The sequence below is a fragment of the Musca autumnalis genome, unplaced genomic scaffold, assembly GCF_047663935.1.
Source record: "Musca autumnalis isolate F117 unplaced genomic scaffold, ASM4766393v1 scaffold_2, whole genome shotgun sequence".
Classification (NCBI taxonomy): domain Eukaryota; kingdom Metazoa; phylum Arthropoda; class Insecta; order Diptera; family Muscidae; genus Musca; species Musca autumnalis.
The window spans coordinates 174993686-175013654 of record NW_027411755.1 but is presented as its reverse complement, the minus strand read 5'-3'; the positions used below and the strand labels follow the sequence as shown (position 1 = coordinate 175013654).

The 19969-nt window shown below is 39.5% G+C and overlaps 1 protein-coding gene across 1 annotated transcript in view; it reads right to left on the bottom strand.

Annotated features, from left to right (window-relative positions):
- Nucleotides 1–498: 498 nt before the first annotated feature.
- LOC141394860 (ATP-binding cassette sub-family G member 1) overlaps nucleotides 499–19969 on the bottom strand; it is a 64888-nt gene continuing 45417 nt past the window's right edge. Inside the window, exons 3-7 of the mRNA XM_073969940.1 lie at nucleotides 17880–18069; nucleotides 9640–10473; nucleotides 9389–9557; nucleotides 1977–2077; nucleotides 499–1903 (exon numbers count right to left, since the gene is read on the bottom strand). Of these exons, the coding sequence (XP_073826041.1) occupies nucleotides 1403–1903; nucleotides 1977–2077; nucleotides 9389–9557; nucleotides 9640–10473; nucleotides 17880–18069 (1795 nt within the window). The 3' untranslated portion in view covers nucleotides 499–1402. The remainder of the gene's footprint in view (nucleotides 1904–1976; nucleotides 2078–9388; nucleotides 9558–9639; nucleotides 10474–17879; nucleotides 18070–19969) is intronic.

The following is a 19969-nucleotide window of genomic DNA, read 5'->3' as shown; positions in this document are numbered from 1 at the left end:
GAACTACACAACTCTACTTTGTTCATAACTTTTTGTAGGTAAGTTTTTTACCACTAGGAACTCTAAATGCCAAATTTAGCTAATTTGATCTGAAAATGAGACCTATAGTAAAATTTTATGGCGAACAACTTGGTAGAATATTTGGATCTGATATGATCACATTTTAAAGGAATTTTTGAAAAATTTTCGAAAAAAGGACCAAATAGACCCCTTTGATGAAAATTTTTAACAAAGTAAAGTTGCCAAAGACGCTATATACCTAGCAAGCATTCCAAGATGTCTTATCTCGAAAATTTCGAAAAAACTAGAAATGGGCGGAACTTGCCCCGCCTAATTTGCTTACTTTCCGATGTAAACTTTAAAAGCGCCGATACACGTGTCTCTCTACTTTCATAATCTAAGCAATTTTGCTCATCATTTTGAAAAAAAATAATTTTGTTCTATCCTCGACTTATAGGGCCGTGTAGTAAAAACAAGTTTTCCCCATAAAACACTCAATTTTCCACAGAAACGTATATAGTATTTATTTATAAAAAATATATAAATTTATTCACATTATACAATACTACAATTGTTTGCTTTTTTATATACATAAATGGGAGGAATTCGTTTGGTGTATGTGTGTGTGTCGGACTAAACGACATTCGTATAAAATTTAATGATGATTGATTTTAAGCTTTAAGCTTAAAATTCAAACGAAAATGTTCCCCTACTACAAAAAGAAAGATAAATAAAATACAGAGCGCTTATATTAAAAAAAGAAAGAATTTCTTGTAACCAATAAAACATAAATATTTATATTAAAAAAAAAAAATAGACGACTTAATGGCTAAGATATTGACAATGTTCACACAAATATATAACAAAAAAGCTAAAACGGTTAAAAGAAATATGCCAATGGAAAGAAAAGTGGACACCACATGGATGACTCATGATGGTGACTCATGATGGTGTTATCCTGTCATTTGGTAGAGAGCATTGTGTCTTGGATGTTTTATTTGTGGGGTACTTCTCTGCTTACGGAATGTTTGTTTATTGTACTTCTCGGCCACCGATGTTTAGCTTTTAAGGCATATTTTGGTTATAAATTTTCTTTTTGGTAGTTCTGAATAATTCTTAATCAAATATTGTGGGTTTCTTCAAAATAAAATTTGTTCTTTTAATGAAATACATCACGTTCAATCACGTTTTTTGGCTTTTGAAAAGGCAAAGAAATTTAGTTTCTTCTTACACACTAGTCGTAACAACAAAATAAAACTTGTAATCTTTTCACTTTTACATTAAAAAAATAATAATCCCCTTTCTTTTCCACTACTATGTTTTTCTGAAGTAAAATGAAATTAAAACAAAATTTTTAAATTCTTCTAAAATCGCCCTCCATCTATTCATCAGCTTTACACACTTAGCGTGCTGTCTTCAATTTCCATTTCAAGAAGAGATATGCCGAAAGTCTCAATACCACAAAGATCACAACCAAGGCAACAATATCCAAAGTATAACTGGCATTGACCATATCCAATTCCTCCAAGGTGGTCATGGGTGATTTGAAATGACAGTAAGTTTGATAGCACTTCAATTTCTCGCGACCAAAACCATAGGTGGCCAAAGCAGTACCTTCGAAACCATAACGGATGTATGACAAATAGGTAATCCATCTCAAGTAAACCGGAATGGCATCGAATGACACAAAGAAGCCGGAGAAGAGCAAGAAAGGCACAGACATCACAGGAGCCAAGAAGACACCGTTTTGTACATTCATGGCAGCACCAACAACCAAACCAACAGATTGAGCTACAAATGAGATCATCAGACAGGCGCCCAAGAACATGGCAAAACGGATCAGTTCCCATGGTTGTGAGGTGAAGTAGTAGACAATTGCCACATAGACGGTACAGAAAATCGCCTGGAAGAGAAGGGGTAAGTTGAATTAGTTCATGTGCTTTTTGCAATTGATAAATTAAAACCGTAAAACTTACCTGGAATGGTATATCCGCAACAGATATAGCCAAGTAGTATGATTTCAGCGAGTACCATCGATTAAAGTTTTCCTTTAGCAGAACCGGCATTTCGAGAGGGACTGGAATGAAAGGAAAGTTTAATAAGTATTTTTATGTTTTGTTCGACCTTTTGAATGTTAATAAAATCAAGATTATTGAGCTTGAGGTCAAGGGTTAATATATTAGTTAAAATAGGGTGGTTTTTGAGAATACATATATAATTGGCATTGGGACAGACTTTCATTCAATGGCAAGAAGAACAGGGGCCTAATTATGTGATTCGATATCGAGTTGTTTCGACCTGAGTACTCAAAGTTAAGATGACAACACTCGTTATCGAGTAAAATTATCGAATAATTGAGCATAAATTTGCAAGTAATTTCTCGAGGCCAAATTGCCTATCGTAAACAAATAAAATGAAAGATTTATTATTGTCTTTTTATTTAAAATGTAAAAATTGTTGTTTGTTGTCGTTTTATAGAAGAAAAACGATGTTAGTAAATAATTGGTAGCATTTTTTAGACAATATAACAAGAGAAATTGCGAAAAGTCCTTTGTAGTCGTTTTTAGAAATTGTGATAAATTTAGAATCAAAATGCAAGCAATCATTAACCATTAGTTTTGCAGTCATTAAAAAAGTTGAAAAATAAGCATTTTTGCTTAATATTAATAGCCTTTGTTTTATAAGTGAAGTACATTATAAACATTTCATCCCCCGTTGTTTACCAAAGGAAATATTCTCTCAGAGAGACTAATGCAAAACACCCACCAAACTCTCTCTCATTTATTTTGAGAGAGGATTATTAAGGTAGATGTACTAGCAATCTGCTACTACAATGTCAAAAAGATTTTGCAAGAATTAATCATTTTCTTTTTTTTTCTTAGCACAACTTCATTCAGAAATTATTATTCAATGTATTGTTAAACAAACATTTACATTTTTATACCCTATACCACAATGTGGAAAAGGGTATAATAAGTTTGTTTTCCCAAAAATTCATGTAACGCCGCGAAATATTCGTCGTAGACCCCTCATGTGGTATACCAAACTTCATATCTCGACGAGATAAAGCGATTTAGCGATGTGTGTCCGTCCGTCCGTCCGTCCGTCTGTCCGTCCATTAAAAATTGTAATCAAGCTAGAGGCCGCAATTATGGACCGATTGTCACGAAACTTAGTATGGAGGTCGGGTTTGGACCAGAATAGAACTGATTAGTTTTTGGCGATGATCGTGAAATGTTAAAGGGATGAAATGGACCAAAAACAAAATTTTTGCTCGATTTTGTAGCCGCTCTGTAGGTCGCAATAATAGTCCGATCGGCGCGAAATTTTAAACGTAGTTTTGGTTTGAGATGAAGAAGTAGCGTGCAAGTCAACGGTATGATCGGATAATATTTAGCGGGTTAAATTGATCAAAACTTTTGTGTGAAAATTGGTAAAATTTCTAATGCACATCTTATAACAGCTAGCCCGGAAAGCTAGTGCACAGGGATAGTGGTATAGGGTATCACATGGTCGGCCCCGTCCGACTATAGTCTGTTCTTACTTGTTCATTCATAATTTTGTTTTTATAGTTCTTGCTTTCAAACAAACACCATTTTTTACATCTACCTTCATAATATTCCCTATAGTACACATAGGTTTTCATAGTTCGATTACCGGTTACTCTCGAAACATTCGATCAACGATTTCGATCGAATCTCGTCATGCCGCTTTTTTATCGTGTCGAAATCTTTTTCACGAGCAAATGCTCGATCGAATCGAATTACGTAATTAGGCCCCAGGTAAAAACGTATCAGTGGGCTTTGCCGACAGAGATATACCCTCAATCTGTGTGAATTGAGACTTTCATCTATGGAAAGATAGAATCTTTTCCTGAAAAATAGGTATTCAGGGGGCTTCTTGATTTTTGTGGCTCTTTTTGACGTATGGAATATCCGACAAAAGTATGGATTTGGATTAAAGCTCAAAATTTTGCGAAGTAAGTACATGAAGGAATGCTTCGGCATAATCCATTTTTGAAGTGGATCTTATTTTGAGAGTCATCGCGCCCTCCTCCTGTCATTTCATTTGGTCACCGCATGGACTTGTCCACGAAAAACATAACATCGCTGTAAATAGGGCAGCAACGAGTAGCATCGGTATAATTTTTTAAAGGATCTTAGAAGACACCAAATGAAAATGTTGAACTTTTGTGGGGGAGGTACCGTAGGGAGAAGACCTATATGGTCTATTTTCAAATTTAAACTACATTTGGACAGCAAAGTTTGCACCAAATGGTGGCTCCGTCAAAGATAATTGTGAGTACATTAGTGAATTTTTTTGCACTTTGAGGAGGAGGTACCCAAAGGAGTGGACCGATATGGCCCATCATAAAAACTAAGTTTGGACAAAATATTACGAAGGCCAAATTTTGTCCTAAATCGGTTCATCCGTTCTAGAGTGCCATGGGGGGTTTTTGCAGCTTTCGGTCTATTTTCTTATCAAGTATGGACTTGCCCCAGGAAAAACATGTACCTTCGTAATGGGGGCAGCGAATTCAAGTTGTTACAACAAAAATCGAAGGGTTTCGAGAGCAGGCTTTAAACTGCACTTTGCCGAAATTTCGTGGGGGAGATAGCTAAAGGAGTTGACATATATAATCCATATAGTGGGCCGATATGGCCTATCTTCGAACCTTAACTAAGTCTGGACAAAATGTGAGAATACCCACAATTTGAGCCAGATCGGTTGATCGGTTCAAGAGTTATCGTGCGCACCAGCCAGCAGACCGAAAGACAGACGGATGGTACATGAGACACAATTTTGGGTCATATCAAAATGTATATACCCACTTTAGTCTAAATGATGAGGATATAAAAATGCTGGGTACTATTTTTTTTGTCGCAATGTGACCAAATTCAAAAATTCTGCAACATGGACTGACTGCGTCCATAAAGAATTAGGAGGCAGGTGAGTATGTTTAGCTGGACAGTTAAACAAATACACCGTGTCATGGGATTCCAATCTACATGCAGGACATTTATTGGATATCGCGCTATCAATTTTTTTTGTCGCAATGTGGCCAAATTCAAAAATTCTGCAACATGGACTGACTGCGTCCATAAAGAATTAGGAGGCAGGTGAGTATGTTTAGCTGGACAGTTAAACAAATACACCGTGTCATGGGATTCCAATCTACATGCAGGACATTTATTGGATATCGCGCTATCAATTCGGGGCCAATACGAATTGAGGCGACTGCTTCGTCCGGATTTTAATTAGACTAAACCACTCGTATTAGCTTTGGTTGGCTGGTGTTCTTCTGCTGCAATGGATCGTTCCAGAGTACAGCATCCACACTGTATATTTTTACTGCCTGCACAACTGCATCAGTGTGAATTCTATCGCAACCTGTCCGATAGGATCGTTTGTACCTCTCTAGCTCATGAAAAACTCTCCTGACGTGCATCAGTGTGAATGCTATCGCAACCTGTCCGATAGGGTCGTTTGTACCTCTCTAGCTCATGAAGAAATCTCCTGACGTGCTTGGATGAATGCTTATGGCGATAGCGCTCTCATGAAGGTGTCATGTGCACGCACCCTGTTGCAGTCCTAAAGGCGGCATTCCTTTATAAAACGTCAATAAGATTTCTTTGCACCTCAAGTGTTGTCAGCCATCGATATGAGATCCTTGTGTCTACCTCTGATCTTGTCGCAAATAGCTGTGTTTTTTTGCGGACGACTTTAACATTCTGTCAAACGTTACACCCAATATGTTGGGGTAGTTAGTGGTCGAAATCAAGGCACCATAGACTAATATACCCAAGGGGGAGCATCATTTCACTCTTCCAGCTGGTGAACAGTGTGACAGTGGATATACCAGCGGATATTTTCACATTCGTCAGATGAAAGAACTGGACTAAGTCAGCTATGTAAATATTTAACCTAGCACATTTGTCATCGATGATAGGAACTATCGCCAAAATCCCACACAATATCACGGCGGCGGGTTCTTCGATACTGGACTGACACGAAACACGTATTCCGTCCAGCTGCTGCCACCTCAGTGTACATATGTCTGCATATGTATCGTTTTTCTGTGTTGAGAGCAGTATATCCCGGAATGCCTGCTTCGGATTCATTTGTTTTTTTGTCGGGACGAAGAAAAACTCAAATCCAATTTGAATGTGTCACAGTAGATGTCGAAAGTGGGTGCATCTCAAGGGTTACTCTGAACTCATCCATGTGAGAAACTACGACAGGGACTATATAGCTTCATGCTGCGAGAACACAGCCCCCACTGAGTCGTCAGCAAAATACGAGACTCTCCCGTAGTCTCCCCAACAGCAACTGCAAACGTAGCACTTAACACCAGTTGTTGCTGTTCCAATCCCTGGAAATGTATCATTTTTGCAATTTAATTGCAATGCACTCCGAGGTAAGATAGAGGAAGTTGCGGACTTGGTGAGTAAGAAGAATATCATGGTCAAGGCAGTGAAGCTCAGTCAAGCTCAACAAGAACTTCAGTTTACAGCGTTGTGATGGTTACAACGTACTGAGGAAAGATCCTAACAGACTGGTCAATACAAACTTATCTCGCTTGAGCCTAGAGCCCATACATGGAATGTATGGCGTTAACAATCGGGTGTGCAACTGATTTATGGCTGTACTCCAGGTAATAGGCACAACATTAGTCCGCTTTTGGAAGGTCATAACCGACTGTTCGTGGGGGACTTAAATGCTCATCATAAGTTGAGACATTCGGTCCTAAGGAATGACAAGCGGGGGAATAGCTCTACGTTTTGCACTGTCAATGAGAGCGCCTCCACCAGAATCGTGTCACCTGGTCTGACAAATGACTTCACGTAACAACCCGTCGTTTCTCTTCTGGGATAGATCTCCGTTGCAATCAGCAGATTGCCCTAGTTCATCAGTTCAGAACGCCACACTGTGATTAATCATGGGAAGCGAATTGGCATAGTTTCAGAGAGTTCGCCAATCACCGCTTCATAGGTCTTCCGAACCCTTCTGATGTTCGATAGCAGAAAGGACGTTCCGAGACGCCTTCACGGCTGCAGCCGCTCGCAATATACCTGTGGATCGAATACCTAAAGTGAGGCCAAATTTTCCTACAGAGGCAGCAGGACTAGCAGGGGAACTACGTCGAGCCATCCCTAGTGACCCTAGAGCTTACACCGGAAGTTAATAGGTTGGTCGGTGAGCCCAAGCGGAACAGGTGGCAAGATCATCTGAAGAATTGCAACGTTGAAGCAGGAATCAGTGAATTGTGGGCAACCGGAGTTAAGTCACTCTCAGTCACGTTTGGCGACCTTACGCTAGCTGATCCGAAGAAGTATGCAAGTTATTTCAGTCGACAATTTGTCAAGCACAGGGCTAAAACTAGAGTACTACGTTGCATTAGAAGGAGAAACAACCACAACTCATCCAAAGCGTTGGAACTTGACCGAATCTACCTGCTAATGCTAAAACAGCAGGATGAGCCGAAAGTTGAGTATCTCGCCAACCTGTCGCTAGTCAACCACATCCTTTTTGAAGTCTGGAAAATGGGTAGGTTGATCCCCCTTCTGAAGCTAGGTAAGGATGCTAGCAAAGGTGAATCGTACAGATCGAATTGGCTTTTGTCGCACGTAGCAAAGATTCCTGAGACTTTACTCCTCTTGTCCAAAGTCTGGAAAATGGTAGAAATAGCTATGCAATTGCCTATCATCAGAACAGGTTTTGTAAGCAGCACTGAACTACAGCAACGCTCGACACCATCTCCACACATATTAGTCGAGGATTCAACTAGAAAAAACCGTGTAATACGACAGTGTTGGAGGCGCTAGACTTATCAAAAGCCTTTGATACTGTCAGGCACTCCACACTGTTTGAGGACATTGAGCAGACTACGTTCCGGCCATGTTTGAAACATTGGAAAATCAATTTTATGTGTGGACGCCAATCGTACGTGGAATTCAGGAACAAGAAGTCGAAACTCCATAGAGGGGAACAGGAAGTTTCCCAGGAAGGGGTTATTTTTCCGGAACTGTTTGACCACTACCTTTCCTGCATTCCAAGCCCCAAACGGCATTGAGATCTTTGCGTATGCGGATGTTTTACGCTATTGGCGTTGGGTAACTTCCTTAATATCATTTGCGGAAGGCTGAACTCCTATTAAATCGATCTTACCACTTTTTTTCTACGGCCACTCTGTTCACCACATGGACGGCAGAACCGAGAACCGAGTTGAAGGTCATGGTCGATGGTAGAAGAATTCCGACCACAAATAATCCAAAATTCTAGGGGTCACATTCGACGCATGTTTATGTCGTCCGCGCATGCCACAGCTCTCTGCGACAAGCTGAGATGTAGGAACAAAGTCATCAAGTCCCTAGCAGGCAGCACTCGGGTTGCAGATAAATAAACCTTGTTGGCCACATATAACGTGATAGGTCGGTCTGTTGTAAGCTATGCGGAGCCAGTTTGGTCCGCGAATATAAGTGCAACGTGAGGAAAAATATTTAAACCTGTCAGAATGACGCCCTGATAATTGCAACAGGTTGCCTGCCTCCTCATGTCTTCAGTGGACCATCTGCATGAGGAGACAAAGATTTTTCCAGTACAGCAACACAATGGCGTGCTTTCGTTACAGTACTTCCTCGGGTGTTATCGTGAGAGCTATCCCAATTACCGTATGGTGGATAGGACCCCCCACCAGGCATGTCAAGAAGGATCTTCATGATCTAGAAAGAGAGAACCACTATATCTAGCAGGTTTAAATAGCAGTCACACGGATGCAGTCACAGATGCCATAAACAACTATCGTGTGAATAACATCCCCCATCTTTCGCAGGCGAAGATATTTAGCTACCACGACAAACCAGAGTAGTTTTGTCTCAACTACGCTCAGGATGGTGCAGCCGTCTGAATTTCTATAGGGCAAGGATCGTCGATGACACCTTGCAAAACATATGTCGGCATGCGACACAGACCAGCACAACACACAACTAACTCCACTAGGTCTGTGGTTACATCCCTTCGAAGTTGCCACATTTCTAGAATTGGAGATAGACCCAGAGCCAGATTAAGCAGGAAACGAACTTACAAACATATAATAAAAACACTGTTACAACAACAACATAATCTAGAGAGAGAGAAGAGAGAGAGGTGCAACGATATAAGAGAGAATCCTCCATATATGCAGTCGCATATGACATAAACCCCATCAATCGCAGCACCCTCCACTCTCTTTATCAAACTAATGTAGTAGCAGTGTAGCATTAACCAATTGACGTAGAAACTTTATCCACCTTATCCAGAGAGTGCAGTGGGACTTATTCAAGTAATTCTGTTATTTTATTCTCATTATCTAAGTAGTGCAGATTTCCCAAATACATTTCATACTTACATGATAAAATCGTAATTGTCATGGAGGTGTACATCAAGAACAACATGTTGAAGAAGAGGAAACCCAAATTACTCAAGACCTTGGCACCATCATTACCGATGTCATAGTACAAGGCACCGATCAAGAAACCAACCAATAAATGGGCAAACAAACGCAAGTACATAAGAGTCTGCGGAAACAAAACAAAAAACGCAGAATTAGCATCTCTTCCTTCTTCTTTATAACAAAAGCCATCAAAAAATACCACTTACCCAATCTCTGAAACTGAAAAGCAAAGTACGTTTCAACACAATCCAGAATTGATGAAATTGCGATGTGGGATAACGTTCCGGTGAAGTAATTTCCGACGACAACAAAGCCGTTGTACAATTATCCAGTTTCTCCAATTCAATCATGGCATCACCTTTTTCATTTGTGCTCACAACCGGCCCAGCCGCAGAATCTTTGGCAATATCATTGACTAAATTCGATTTCAAAATACCATTATTCAATTTCAAATTATCCTCGAATTTACCACCCGTCGAATTGGCAACATCATTTTTATCCAAAATCGCTTTCAAATTTTGCACTTTCATTAAATCATTACGAGCCTTAAGTTCAGCATAATCGGCAGCCGAACGAATATCTTTGCTACCATTACCAATGGCATCGACCAAGCGACGTGTATGATCACCATGTTCACCGCATGCCACTTCAATTATGTAACTGGCTGGATTGTGATAACTGGGACATTCCAAATTGAGAGTGGATAAGAAAGGTACCAACTGCTTAGTGCTACCTTGATATACACACTGACCATCGGACAATGTGTACAGTTGGTCGAACATTTCAAAGAGACGAGCCGAAGGTTGATGAATCGTGCAAATGATGGTACGACCACCTTCTGCCAACATTTTCAACAAATTAATACATTGGAAACATGTTGAACTGTCCAAACCCGAGGTGGGCTCATCAAAGAACATAATCGGTGGATTGTTGACCAATTCCAAGGCAATCGATAGACGTTTCTTTTGACCACCAGATAGATTGCGTGTCAATGTGTTACGATGTTCGCTCAAGCTCAATGTCAAAAGAATATCATCGATCTGAAATGGAGAAGAGAATTGGGGAAATGGGAATTAATATTTTTAATGAAAACATTAAAAAATATTTTTTTTTGGTTTTTACAGCTAAAACTCCCGCTTTCTACATAAACAGGAGCCATTTTAAAATTATTCTATAGTCAGTAGACCTTCTAAAGGTTTTTTTATAGTCAGAAGACTTTTTAAAGGGTTTCTATAGACAAAAAATATATTTAAGATATTCATTAGAGAGACGACCTTCTAAAGGCTTTCTATGGAGGTCCGCTATAGAGAGAAAACCTTCTACTGGTCTTCTATAGGCACAAGACCAGAGATAAGACTTCTAAGAGCCTTCTAGATAAAGAGAAGACATTCTAAAGGTCTTTTATAGACAGAACACCTTCCAAAGGTCTTCTTTAGACAGAAGACATTCTAAAGGTTTTCTACAGATTTAAGACCATCTCTAGCTCTTCTAAAGACAGTACGCCTACCTGAGGTTTTCTATAGACAGAAACCTCTTTTGAAGGTCATCTATATACAGAAGGCCTTCTAGTGGGCTTCTAGAGATAGAACAACTTGTCTATAGAATACCTTCAAAAAACCTTCTAAAGGTCTTCTATAAACAGAAGCCCTTCCAAAGGTCTTTTATAAACAAGTAAGAACAGACTATAGTCGGACGGGGCCGACCATGTGATACCCTATACCACTATCCCTGTGCACTAGCTTTCCGGGCTAGCTGTTATAAGATGTGCATTAGAAATTTTACCAATTTTCACACAAAAGTTTTGATCAATTTAACCCGCTAAATATTATCCGATCATACCGTTGACTTGCACGCTACTTCTTCATCTCAAACCAAAACTACGTTTAAAATTTCGCGCCGATCGGACTATTATTGCGACCTACAGAGCGGCTACAAAATCGAGCAAAAATTTTGTTTTTGGTCCATTTCATCCCTTTAACATTTCACGATCATCGCCAAAAACTAATCAGTTCTATTCTGGTCCAAACCCGACCTCCATACTAAATTTCGTGACAATCGGTCCATAATTGCGGCCTCTAGCTTGATTACAATTTTTAATGGACGGACAGACGGACGGACGGACGGACGGACACACATCGCTAAATCGCTTTATCTCGTCGAGATATGAAGTTTGGTATACCACATGAGGGGTCTACGACGAATATTTCGCGGCGTTACATGAATTTTTGGGAAAACAAACTTATTATACCCTTTTCCACATTGTGGTATAGGGTATAATAAAAGACCTTCTAAAGGTCTTCTATAGAGGTCTGCTACGGACAAAAGACCTTCTACAGGACTTCTTTAGACAGAAGACCTTTTACATCTCTTCTACAGACAATAAATATGCTAAAGACCTGCTAAAGGTATTCAGGGACCTTTCAAATGACTTCTATAGAGAGAAGACCTTCGAAAGGTCTTCTCAACCCCACCGTCACCTTAACAATGTGTTTCTATTCGTGTATTTTTTGGAAGCTCTATTGGTTCTTGTCGGGCTAGAGATGAACCCCAGGCCAATATGGATCTGTTCCGTTTGCCAGATCCACATCCACCACCGGTCAACATCGGTGAGATGTAATGGATTTAGGGAATGGATGCACTTACGAAGGTGCTCTGGCCTTAGTCGTACCCAGGATTACTGCGGTAGCTGTGTTGCTGCTTGCTGCACCAGATCATCTTCCAGTGTGTCTTCAACTTCGTCTTCTGATTTTTCGGCGTCGTCGGAATGCGAGACGAGCACGCAGTCTCCTCAACAACAACAAACGCAGCATCTAATACCACAAGTTATTGTCCAGCGGCCCGGAATTGCATCATTCCATCATCACTGCAACGTTGCGATGGTTCCAACAATCTGCGGAAGACCCGCATAAGAAGCGGAGGAGGATGGCTTGTCTTCCGAATACAACAGTCTGTCCAGTTGAGACCTATCTCGCTTGTGATTGACTTTATTGACCCATACATGGAATGTAGCAGTAAAGTATGGAACTGCCGAGGTAGAGCTGCTTGAGCTGCTTTTAGAGGGCAATAACCGCCTTGTGCTAGGGGGCTTCAATTCCCATCATGAGCTTTGGCATTCCGACCTAGGTAATGACCATATGGGTTCAGCGCTGGCCGAGCAAATTGATAGCTCCACGTTTTCAATGAAGACGCTCTTACGAGGATAAGAGGAGATTGTCACGCTCCTAGGACGTTCCTACAAGTAAAGGAGGAGATTTCCACAGCTCCACAGATATCACCATTGTGGTACCAAGTCTGATAAATGACATATCCTGGCAATCCGTCATTTCCCTTGGTTCAGACCACTTTCCCATCATCGTCTCCGTAAATAGACCACCCGGCATCACAACCTCTAAACGCTGTACTTTTCTAAACCATGGAAAACTGATTGGCAAGGGTTCAAAGAGGTTAATCGGGTAGCTGAGAGAACTTTCCGGGACATCATCAGTGTAGCAGCTGTTCGATACATACCTGCTAGTGGAATACAAGAAATCAGACCAAATTTCCCAGCAGAGCCGACGGAACTAGCTTATGAGAGGAATGGGCTTCCTTGTACGAACCCTGAAGTAAACAAGCTGGTAGGCGAACAAAAGCGGAAAAAGGAGCTACAACACCTGAAGCAATACATACGACATTGCTACAGGATTAAGTAATTGTAGGTAACGGCTAAATCACTCTCGAATCCGCTAAATAATGATGATAGAACGGCTGTTACTTTCAAAGGCGTGACACTAACCCACATTGTACCCGAAGCCTGGAAAGTTGGCAGGGTGGTCCCGCTACTGAAACTTGTCAAGGATGCCAACAGAGGTGAATCGTATAGGCAGATTTCCTCCAGTCGCCAGTAGCAAAATTTCTGGAGGCACTACTCCTCCCCACGATGAGAAGCTGTTATTCAGTTGCCCAATATCACCATGGATTACGGAAAATGCATAGTGCTACATCATCATTACAACCCATGTGCACACATATCAATAGAGGACTGAATCAGAACAGGCCATGCGACCGAACAGTCATGGTGGCACTTGACCTATCGAAGGCCTTCGGTCTGTGGTAAGCTATGCGGCACCAGCGTGCTATGGAAATGTTTGCGCTACGCAGTGGAGGGATATTAAAATCTGCCAGAATGCCGACCTGAGGACTGCAACAGGGTGCTTCTCATGGCACCTGTGGACCATCTTCATGACCATCTTCAAGGTTTTAACGGTGCATCAACACAACAGGGTGTTGCCGATGCAGTATCTGATTGGGTGTTATCGCAGTGAGCATTAACGATTTAATAGACAGACTTGCCCTAATCAGGCACGTCAGGAGAGATCTTCATGATCTAGAGACAGAGGCAGGTGCAAACGTATAAACGGTAAAATCTAGACCAGCGAGCCTATCAGACAGGCGTGAATATCATTCACGCTGATGCAGTCGCGTAGGCGGTATAGAGATACCACGTGAATGCCGTATTTGGGGACTACCCCCATCCATCGCAGCAGAAAACCCCAGCTGCCAAGGAAAACACGAGTGGTTTTAGCCCAGTTAAGATCCGAACTATGCAGTCGGCTCGATTCGTATTGGGCCCGAATTGATGTCACGATACCCAATACATGCCCGGTATGTGGATTGGGACCACATGATACGCTGCATTTGTTTAGTTGCCCAGCTAACCCCGCTCACCCGTCTTCTGATTTTTTATGGACGCAAGTAAAAAAAATGTCCATGGGTTTTATAGTACATTTTGGTAGTCGGTACTACTTACAAACCCCCCTACTAACCCATTATTTTGACAAGGGCATGTCGCACTGATTTACTATTTATTCTATGACCACTAGAATTCTGTGGCCATTAGAAGCTGAAAAATAAGCTAAAAAGTCTATTTTTGGAACAATTGAGGTGGAATTTGTTTTCAATTTCAACACACTTCATATTTTTATTTTATTTCGCTCTCTGCTGGATTTGATCATGCAAACTTCTGATTTGTAGCCCAACACACTACACACTTGGCCACGCGTACGGACATTAAGGGTTGTTTAAACGCTAGCATGTGCATCACCATCTGTTCTTTATTTGTCAACAAAAAGCTCGCGTGCCGACGGTGAACGTTGAACACACAACCCTAGGATTTGTAATCGGACACACACGCTTTATGCCACCGTACTCATAACATAGTAACGAGTAATATAAGTAGTTATTTTTGTTTACATTACTTTGTAATGGGTTACATAATGACTAACGCATCCGATTTTTTGCTATGTAGTCTAAGTTGCAGAATTTTTGAATCTGGATACAGAGGAACCCTGAACCTGATAACTGAAATAATACATTAATGAACATATTTGAGTTGTTACAACAACAACTAAAGGACTCCCCTAGACAGAAGACCTTCTATGGTCTTCTACAGGCAGAAGATATTTTATAGGTGTTATTTATACACTTTTAGAGGTCTTCTATAGACAGAAAACTTCCTAAAGGCCTTCTAAAGACAGAAGACTTTTTAAAGGACCGCTATAGACAAAAGGCCATCCAAGGTCTTCTAAAGACAGAAGCCTTTTTTAAGGCCTTCCATAGACAGACGACATTCTAAAGTTTTTCTACACACAGAAGGCATTCAAAGGGTCTTCTACAGACTGAAGCCATACTACTGGTTCTAAGGTCTTCTATACGCAGAAGACAGTTTGGTTTTTATACCCTACACCACATTGTGGTAAGGGGTATTATGTCTTTGTGCATTTGTATGTAAGATGGAAAAGGAAACGTGATAGACCCATAGTTCCTGTTGGGGATATACATAGAATCACTTTCTTAATCCATGTCCGTCTGTCTGTCCATGTATTTTTGTTCGCCACGTACAGGTCGCATTTATTATTCGATTGAGCTGAAATTTGGGGAACATCATTTTTTAGCCATAGTAAGAATGCTATTGCTTTTGGTGAAAATCGGTTCAGATTTGTATATAGCTCCCATATATATTCAACCGATTTGTGACAGTTGGTGCACCAATCACGCTATGTGCCTCCAATTTTGATAAAATTTGGAAAAAATGACGGAATTTGTACTAGAAACAAGTAAGAGAGTATCAGTCACCTGTGCTGACGGAGATATACTCTCAGCCATTATCTCAGGAAGTATGGACTTACTCCGGAAAATATTGTACCGCTGTAAATGGGGTCAATAGGACAACCTACTGAAAAAAGAATCAATACCTTCCAAGAGGAGCTTTAAATTCGCTTTTCCCGAATTTTGTGCGGAAGGTACCCGATGTAGTGGACCAATATAATCCATATTCCAACCTTATACATGACAAGATGAAATAACACGATGAGCAAAATCTGCACCAATCAAAAACTTCCTGCGACTTGCGCCCGAAAAAAATGGTACCGTCGTAAAGGGAGCCGCAAGTACAACATACTGAACAAAATTTCAAAACGATCCGAGAAGTGCTCTTAAACTTCACTTTATTCGAATTTTGTGTGGAGGGTACCCGAAGGAGTGGGCAAATATAGTCCATATTCGAACCTGACCTATATCTGGTACATATTTTAGGATGTGTAAAGCATGGACCCTTTAAGAGTTATCGGGTGCACAATTTTTCCGAACATATTTGAACTTTTGTGGGTGAGGTACCTGGAGGAGTGGACTGATATGGCTTATCTTCGAACTTCAACTAAGGTTACACAAAATATTACGAAGGCCACATTTTGGACCGAATCGGCAGATCCGTTCGAGAGTTATCATGCGCTACAACCACTACACACGGTTTCATAGGGTTTTTTTTACACCTTTCAGGTTATTTTCTAAGGAAGTATTGACTTGCCCCCGATGAAACTTGTACCGTCTTATGGGGGGCAGTGAATACAAGTTTCTACAACAAAAATCAAAGCGATTCGAGAGCTGGCCCTAAACTGAACTTATCCGAAATTTTGTGTGGGAGGTACCCGAAGGAGAGGACCGATTGAGTCATATTGGAACCTCATCTAAGTCTGGTAGAAATTTCACGATGTGAAAAGTATGGACCAAATCGGTTACTACCTTCAAGAGTTATCGTGCGCAAAAATTTTCCGAACATTTTCGAACTTTTGGGGGGGTGCTATCGGAAAGAGTGGACCGATATAACCATCTTCGAACTTAAACTATGTTTGGATAAAATATTACAAAAGCCAAATTTTGCACCGAATCGGTTGATCCGTTCGAGAGTTAGCGTGCGCTCCAGCCAGCCAGACAGACAGACTAACGGACATGGCTAATTCAACTCCAAATTGTCTGAAACACATTTCGTCCAAACATACTTGGGGTCTTAAACCATTATTTCGATGAGGCACATTTTGCCCGTATGAAAGTGTATATACCCTTTCTAGCCGAAAGGTTGAGGGTATAAAAAAGATTGCCAAAATATATTGAAACCGGTTCAGATGTTCGCCCGATTTGAGGAATTTGGGGTTGGGGGTTCTTTAGGTTTTCGCGAATTTGCTTGGAAACCGCGAGTCCTATGTAAATGGGTCTAAAGAGAGTATTGTAGCTGTGAAAATTTGCATTGTCTCAATTTGAACTTCGATATCTCAAAAACGGTAAAACCTACGAAAATATCATAAATGTCAATCTTGTGGAGAATTTTCACAGCTACAACATTTTCCTTAGGCCCATTTGCATAGGACTCGCGGCTTCGAAGAAAACTCGTGAAAGCCTAAAGAACCCCTAAAAATGTGAACTTAAATCGCGATTTATTTGAAAATCCCTCCGGCGATTTTTTTCTTTCTTGATATTTCTCATCTATGTATGAGCATTGTAGTTTCAGAATGTGCAAAAACTTCCCAGGTGTAAGAACCTTCCATTTAAATTTGGTTAAGGCACACCGTGGGTAACATATACTCGGCTACGACCAACTTTGATCCTTTTCCTTATCGGTTTTTTCTTGTTTCTTTTTTTTTGAATTATTCCAAAAATGTCTGAACATAAACATTAAAGAGGAAGCACGAAGATAAATCTGTCATAAAATTCAAGATGTTTCGAGTAGATAATTAATTTCGCTATGGACGAAGTGTGAGCACTCAGATACAAAAACCACTTAAAACGATAATATGCTAAATTAGTAAATGTATGAAATAGACGATAAATATTTCCGCACGTTTGTCAACTTTTTTAACAATTTTTTACGGAAACACAACAACAATTCTATGGTATTTGTTTGTTGTTTTTATGTATTCGAGTAAAGTGAACGTGTGCCGGCTAGCTGAAAAAACGGTGTGAAGATGTGGGAAACAATTCGCATAAAAAGATTTGTTGAAGATTTATCATAGTTAAAACGTGATTCACAACACAGTTGTGGTAAGGCAGATTTTTACAAGATAAAATCTGCTCTCAAGTCAATATTAACCCATAGTATTTAGGACTCCGAAGATTGTTAATACGAAACTTAACTTACCATCGATTGTTTTTCTGCTTTGGTGAATTTTTTGCTCAATTTCAGATTTGTGGCAACAGTCATGGCTTCTTGGACGGTCAAATTGCCGTGCAATTGATTGTCCTGCATAATATAGGCAGACAATTTACGGAAGGCACTGATGTTACGTTCATGACCGTTCATTGTTACACTGCCCTCGATGTTGGTGGCTCTGGAAGGAAAGAAGGGAAATTTCTGTTATTAGATGTGGGCAAAGGTAGAGAAATTAATAATTTAATAAGCGTAATTTAAATAGTACTTAGATAAAAAATTAACAATAAATTCAGAAGACACTAAGGTCAAATTCAAGCCTTACTTAGAGGAGGAAAAGGAAAGCTATTATAAAAATGTATTTTGAAGTGCGTGTGTTACTGAAGTCTTTCAATCAAGGTAGACCTACATCGTCATTCAAAAAAATGTAGTTTTATCCACAACGAAGCTATTGAAATATCTCGTGTAACACATAACTCATTGACAATTACAGATTACCTAGAGAAATTCCCATCATAAATTCGATATGGTATATGGGATTATTTCAGTTCACATTCCGTTATGGTACGAATTAATTTATATGTATTTTTAATTTGTGATTTGAGTCATGAATTCAGAGGCGACAGTAAATTATCACATTGACCACAGATCCCGAGAACAGTCATCTTCGAGAACCATCACATACAAATTGTTGGTTACATAAATCCATCAGTTGTTTCCTAGGCATACAGTTTTCAAATCGTTCAAAATATTTGATTACTTAGAAACACTACCAATATTCCAAATTATACCCTCAACCGCCATAATTATAATCAACGTTTTTTGTTTTTAATTGAGGAACTATAAAAATTGCCCAACAACAACAATTATAAACGTATTCTTCAATCGTGTTATCTAAACTTATTTAAGTTGCAAAACGAAAAAAAAAACACGAAATTATTCTTGTCATTCTTTTAAAATTGTTGTACTTCGCTTAGGCAATACATATATCCATTGTGGACTTTGAGACTCAACACTCATATCTTCTGACTTTCAGTTTTTTTATACTTTTGCTAAAATTTCACTTAATTATAAAAGGTAGCAGCAGCAATGTTAATTATCGCATTGACGTGTGTTTTTTTCCCTTTTTTATTGTTATTTACAATTTTATTTCACGATATAATACCCGCCGTCATAATTGTGACAGAGGTGTATAAAGTTCAAAGAGAAATATTATTTTATACTCCAAAGTATTTTTTCACATTTTTTTTTGAAAATTGTCAGTAATAAGTCTATACTTGAGATATGCGAAAAGTATATTGATAGATGGGTGAAAGGTGTAGGGATTATATCGAAAATGCAGAAATGAGTGCAAATCTGCTTCAAAACTTAGCTGGTAATGACTTTTCGACTTTTTTTACTCATAACACTGTGCGGCAAAAAAAAAAATTGCAAGGAAATCTGAGTAGATTATGAAAGTAGAGCTAAAAATAGGCGACACGTGGATCGGCGTTTCTAAAGTTTGCGTCGGAAAGTAACCAAAGTAGGCGGGACAAGTACTAAATATACGCAATTTTCTAAAGTCCGATGTGGGTTTTCTATATTTTTCAAATATATATTCACCGCAAATATTTCATAAGCTGTTTAAATGGAGCGCACAACACCTTCCATATGAATTCATAACGAAAAACCATCCACGCCGATACACGTGTCTCCCATTTTTAGCTCTACTTTCATAAGCTCAGTTTTCTCATCATTTTGAAAAAAAATAATTTTGTTGCACTGTGTAATTTTGTTTGGTGGCTAAAATAAAATATATTCCATTTATATATTGAAAAAGATCATCACATGGAAATTATATTTTTGTGAAAAATGTTTTTTTTCTTTTTTAAATCCAAATCCACATAACCTATGAACAAAATGAGACATTGAAGTGAAAGTATCTCATTTTGAATGAAATGTATCTCTTCGGAAAATACGTTGACGATTCTCACAACTGAAAAAATTAATGAGAAAAAAAAGTAAACAGGAACAGTCAGCTTTGTTGACAGAGATATAAGTATTGTACGAATTGAAACTACATTTCTCTTGAACGGAGCTAC